General features: G+C 52.0%; 1 protein-coding gene across 1 annotated transcript in view; it reads left to right on the top strand.

The window, feature by feature from the left end:
• Positions 1-1,633: 1,633 nt before the first annotated feature.
• WNT4 (Wnt family member 4) overlaps positions 1,634-6,000 on the top strand; it is a 57,667-nt gene continuing 53,300 nt past the window's right edge. Inside the window, exon 1 of the mRNA XM_028740996.2 lies at positions 1,634-1,913. Within this exon, the coding sequence (XP_028596829.1) occupies positions 1,837-1,913 (77 nt within the window). The 5' untranslated portion in view covers positions 1,634-1,836. The remainder of the gene's footprint in view (positions 1,914-6,000) is intronic.

The raw sequence follows: 6,000 nt of genomic DNA, 5'->3' as shown, positions 1-6,000 counted from the left end.
TCAGCCCCAGCCAGCATGGCCAAGGGTGCAGCAACAGGCTTTAAAACAAGTATTGGAAGCTTCTCTTTCTCTCTCTCTTACGCACTCTCTCTCTCTCTCTCTCTCTCTCTCTCTTACTGATCTACTGCAGCTACTCTCTCTGGGCAAGGAGACAGTGGAAGGAATGCAGGCCCTCTCTGCATGGATTTTTAAAAGTCTGAAAAGCAGAAAGAACCACCACTGTAGGACAGGTCAAGGCCTGCCCGTCGTTTCAGCCCATGCCAGTTTTCCTTCTTCTACCTTCGGCTATATACCCAGTTTAGCGAAATTCTGCTTATTTTGCATAAATTGCTGGTTCTGCTAATCCAGGGGAGGGGGAGAGTTGCAGCTGTCCCTGAACTCTCACCTGCTCAGCCCCACCCCTCTGCAGCTGAGGTTTCCCCTGGCAATAGTAGGGCCTGCAGACTTTCAACCTTCTCTCTCTGTGGCCTTGAGGGCTGGAAACTTGACCTTTAAAAGGAAGGAGGGGGGTTGTGTGGGCGGAGCTCTACACCCAACACATTTCGCAGCCAAGAAGGTGGTACAGTACAGTTTATGTCCCAATCCCTTAAAAAACAGTTAGGTAAAGGTAAAGGGACCCCTGAACATTAGGTCCAGTCGTGACCAACTCTGGGGTTGCAGCGCTCATCTCGCTTTAATGGCCAAGGGAGCCGGCGTACAGCTTCCGGGTCATGTGGCCAGCATGACTAAGCCGCTTCTGGCGAACCAGAGTAGCGCATGGAAACGCCATTTACCTTCCCGCCAGAGTGGTACCTATTTATCTACTTGCACTTTTGGGCGTGCTTTCGAACTGCTAGGTTGGCAGGAGCAGGGAGCTCACCCCGTCATGGGGATTCGAACCGCCGACCTTCTGATTGGCAAGTCCTAGGCTCTGTGGTTTAACCCACAGCATTTCATGAGCTCACATAGCAAGCAGACCATTGCTCTTTAGCCATCCCCCTAGCTCATCCTTTAAAGCTGTGATCCCTGCCAGAGCTGTCAGCTCTATAACCGTAGGAAGCAAACAAAAGCAAGAACACCCAGGCACCTCTGATCATGCACAGAGTGCCCTATTCCCCAGGCTAAGAAGTCCCTGCATCCACATCCAGGAAGTTTGGACTTCCAAGGCAGATTGATGGGAGAGGCTTCAGGCAAGCACTTCCCCTTTGAGAAAACACACGCGGTGAAATAAAAGGAAGAGGGCTTCTCCGAGCTAGTGCAGAATGCTTAGTGCATTTCCAGAATAACCCAGAAGAGCTCCGGTTGCAGGGAAAGAGAACGAGAAAGAAGAGAAATGTGCTTTGGAAAAAGACATAATTCAGACTTGCTCGGGGAAGATCGCCTCCCCGGACGCTCTCTCTCTTACTCGGGAGTAGCCCGCGCGTGGGCTCCGCGCCGCTTTACTCCCGAGTAAGCCCCCTCGGGCCGCGCTGGGCCGGCCCGGGACGCGGACGGCAGCAGGCGAGGCGGCTCCCGGGCGCCGCGCGCTCCGCCTCAGGGGTGTCCCGGTCCCGCCCCGAGAGCCGCCTCCTGGGGCCGCGCCCCGCCCGCCCGCCCGCCCGCCGCTCCATCCCGGGAGCTCCCGGCCGAGCTGACAGTCCGGCTCCGCAGCTGCCGCCGGCGCATCAGCCCCGGCTGCGCCCTGCTGCTCGAGCCGTCGGGTCGGAGCGCCGGGCGGCCGCGGCAGCAGCAACACCTGAGCCCGGGCGGCCGCGGGTCCGGCTGCGCTGCGGCCCCACGCCGCCGGCCCCACGCCGGCCCTGCCTCCCGCTGCCCCGCCGTCCGCGCTCGCTCGCCCGCCCGGCCGCGCCGTCCAGGATGAGCCCGCGCTACTTCCTGCGCTCGCTGCTGCTGCTGATCCTCGCCGCCTTCTCGGCCAACGCCAGCAACTGGCTGTGAGTGCGGGCGCCGCGAAGGGGTGGGAGGGAAGGCGGAGGAGAAGCCGAGCCCGGCCCGCCGGCCGAGGAGAGCTAGGGGCCGCCGGGAGCTGCCGACGCCGCCCTCGCTTGCAGCAGGTGCCGGCAGCCGGAGCAAGCGCCAGCCTCGCCGAGCCAGCCAGTCTGCGGGCAGCGGCGGAGACGGAGCTGTCGGGGTTCCCTCTTGCTCCCTGGTCGTGTTGCCTGGCTTCGCCCTGCTCGGGAAGGGGGATTGGGACCCCGAGCAGGTCCCATTTGCCTACCTCATCAGACCCTGCTGCCTGGACGGGGTCTCTTTCTGGGAATTATCTGGTGCGCGCTCCGTCCCTTCGAGGAGCAGGGTTGGCGAGCGAGGCACGTTTAGCTTAAAAAGTCGTCCTTTTGTAGGCAATAGTATTTCGGGACTCGAAGCAGCCTAGAGATCCAATCCTAGACCTCCACCGGGAGGCTGCGTGGGCGCCTTCTGCACACGCTCAAGGGCAGTCTTGCTGTGGTTGTTCCCCCCCCCCCTCGCTGTGACGTTCCCTATCCCAACATCGGGGTTCTTGCCCGTCAGAACCCCTTCACTGAAGCTCCAAGGCGTGTCAAGGCTGTAGGTCTCCCAGGCTAGAATCCTCTGGTCACTTTCCTGGGAGTAAGCCCCATTGAATTCAGTGCGACAGAAGAATTCCCACTGAATTCTATAGGGCTTACGGTGCTGTGAGCACATTAGCCCCAGAAGCTGATTTGTGTTGTTTTATTTAATTGATGGTCTTTGACTCCTGGAACATGGGCAGCAGACAGAGGGCCTGACTTGAAATGCTAGTGTGATTTTTTTCAGGTTGGCCTACCTTGAGGGATCGTTGTGGCATGAAATAACCTGATGTATGTTAGCCAGAGTGCCTTGGCGAAAGGCTCTCATGAACAAAAATGAGAACTTATTGTAGAGCAGTTTTCGGAACAGAGGGTGTGGTTTCATGGGAAAATCTGACACACACACACACACCCTGCAAAATTAAGTTAATATTATTAGCCTTGATAAAACAGTGATTGCTCTGCAATCTCTCTGAGTGAACACTATAATCTCTAAATGCAATAAAATCCATTGTAACTTTTATTTTTTAAGTAAAAATGAGCAAGGACTGGAAGTGAAGACCTCTGCTTTTAAAGCCAATTCAGTTAAAAACTTTTGCAAAATAAGGTTTTATTTTGTTTTCAGTTGGTTTGATAGCTGGGCACCAGGGCTGATAAGATTGTGAAGTTGATGGCCACCTGTTGTACTTCCAACTTTGCTTAACCCAAACGTGAATTCTGCTACCCATTCTGTCCTCTGAGTCTTTCTAAATGCTGTTGAGAGTGTGTTAACTCTTGTTCACTTTATTGTGGGCAATACCACTTCTTGTGGAAGGGGGAAGGACCTTGGTGTGGTTCCAGGCTTGCAGAAAATTGGGTGCCGGGGAGAGGAATAGCAGACAGTTCCTGGGGCTTGTGTATACTGCAAGGGTTGTGCTGTTTGTTCGCACAAATGTACATCTCTCAAGCTTTCAGAGTCTGTGCAGTTAACTCCCCACTTAGCCTGTTAGTATTTTGCCGCCGAACACCCACGATGCTCAAGTTTTGCTAAAGTCGCTCCCTGTCGATAGAAGCAAATCCCACTTGAAAGCCAGTGCTGATGTAACACTGAAGAATTCGGAGGTTCTGCGCAGCTTGATTCATACGTCTGGGTTCCAGAAGGGTGCCTTGTTGTGCTTGCTCATCCGGCAAAATGTAATCTAAGAAAAATATTCTGTTGCCACTGCCAGAAGCAGTGTTGCCTAGGAGTTGCAGGTGAGGAGAGTGCTGTTGTGGTTGGGTTGTGCTCGCTGGCTTCCCATGGGCTTCTGATTGGCTTCTGTGATAGCACATTGAGGGACTAGACGAGCCACCAGCTTGTTCCAGCAGCAAGGCTCTTTTTATGTGCTGACACACTCTGTAGCGTTCAAGAGAAGCCAACCAAGAAGCTATGGTGTCTGGTAGTTTGCAAGGGCAATGTCTAAGGGCCCTGTTGTATGTCCTTTGAGGGAGACCCCTTTTTGGCCCTTTGAGTCAACTTGGCTCAGTTCCTTGGCTTGAGGTTTTCTGTTCTTGGGCTGCTTGCAACAGCATCTGCTACCCCATCCAAAAGTAGCTGGACTCGTAGTGTGTGTCTTTGCAACAGATCTAAAGAGAGGGAGCTGTGAAATTCTCCTATCTCCCAATGCCACTCTTTGCTAACCTCCTTGTGGCATTGCAGTAGATAACCGAAGAATGGGATTGTCGCCTGTCACTACCAATCTCTGGTGTTCTCCAGATGGAAGGGTTTTCCTACCTAGTTAAAAACTCTTGGCTACCTGCGACATTCAAAGCTGCTTTAGCAATGGTCCGATTTAAAGCTGTGAACAAGTCTGATTTCTTTGGGGGTTGGTGCCTGTTTTGAGGCAAGCAATTGCGGGACTTTAAACTGCACCGTAGGCCTATCTGTTTTGTAGAGCTGTAGGAATGGGATGGTTCTGCACCCCATTCACCGCGTGCACACAGCTCAAATATTACATTTCGTTTAAAAAGCATCAGTCAAGTTTCTAGACCTCATGCTTTAAGAGTGGGCGGGCACAGAAGAAGGGTGAAATCCCAGAAGCCACAGAAATGGACAAAATACATTTATCGGGAGGGGGGGGTTCTATTTGGGGGGGGGGCACCTGTTAAGGCTTCTGGTTTTCTCCCCGGCCTGGGCAGAGGCAGGGTGAATCTATTTGCAGTGAGAGAAATAGCATCAAAAATGTTTGGCTTGCATGCTTTATCCAGCTTGTGGTTTACCATGCATAATTAACCATAGATTGCTGATTTGGGTTGATGATTAACTTGAAGAATCCAAGATGGCAAATAACTTGGGTGGCTTTCAAAGACAAATGTGTGGAGGATAAAGCTATTGATGGCTCCTAGCCACAATGGGTAGGCTGTACCTCCACAGCCAGAGGCAGTATTCTTCTGAATACCAATTTCTGGGAATTGCAGGTGGGGTGAGTTGCTGTCCTGCTCAGGTGGGCCACTGGGTGAACAGAATGCTGGACTTAGATAGCCATTGGCCTGATCCAGCAGCCATGCTTGTTCTAAACTTGGTTGTGACCTACACAAGTGGAAGAAATAATATTTTCCTCTTTCTAAAGTTGTAAGTGGGATCTTGTTATTTTTGCTTATTTGATTCTGGGGCATAATATACAGGACATAGAATGGTAGAGTTGGAAGGGAGCATTAGGGTCATATGTAGTCCAACTCCATGCAACGCCCAATCTTTTGCCCAATGTGGGGCTCAAACCCACAACCCTGAGATTAAGAGTCTAATGCTCTACCAGGTGAGCTATCTCAGCTATGCAGTACACAGCAGAAGAGCCCTTCTCCAACCCAGGAGAGGTATGTCTCACCAAATGCTTGTTAAAGCTTTACATTCTTTTAATTTGAGCCTTTGTGATGACATTTTTAGGCTGCTGTGGGGTTGGGGGGGGGGAGAAATGCTGTGTATTTTGTCTTACTGTATTTTGTCTTACAGTGGTACCTCGGGTTAAGTACTTAATTCGTTCCGGAGGTCCGTTCTTAACCTGAAACTGTTCTTAACCTGAAGCACCACTTTAGCTAATGGGGCCTCCAGCTGCTGCTGCGCCGCCGGAGCACAATTTCTGTTCTCATCCTGAAGCAAAGTTCTTAACCCGAGGTACTATTTCTGGGTTAGCGGAGTCTGTAACCTGAAGCATATGTAACCTGAAGCGTATGTAACCCGAGGTACCACTGTATTTATTTTCAAGACGCCTTATGTTTGATTTTCAGCGCAGGGAAAAGGTGGAGTAGAGATGTCAAATCTCCTTCATAATGGAAACGTAGGGAGCTGCTTTATGCAGAGTCAGACTGTTGGTCCATCTAGCCAATGTTGTTGACACTGACTGGCAGCAGCTCTCTGGAGTTTCAGGCAGGGGACATCCCCAGCCCTACTTGAAGATGCCAGGAATTGAACTGGGACCTTCTGTATGCAAAGCAGGTGCTCTACCACCCTTCCCTTCAGACATAGAAACCTTGGAAT

Source organism: Podarcis muralis, chromosome 7, assembly GCF_964188315.1.
Source record: "Podarcis muralis chromosome 7, rPodMur119.hap1.1, whole genome shotgun sequence".
Classification (NCBI taxonomy): Eukaryota; Metazoa; Chordata; class Lepidosauria; order Squamata; family Lacertidae; genus Podarcis; species Podarcis muralis.
Note: the sequence above shows the minus strand (reverse complement) of the source record. Positions and strands in the feature narration are given on the sequence as shown.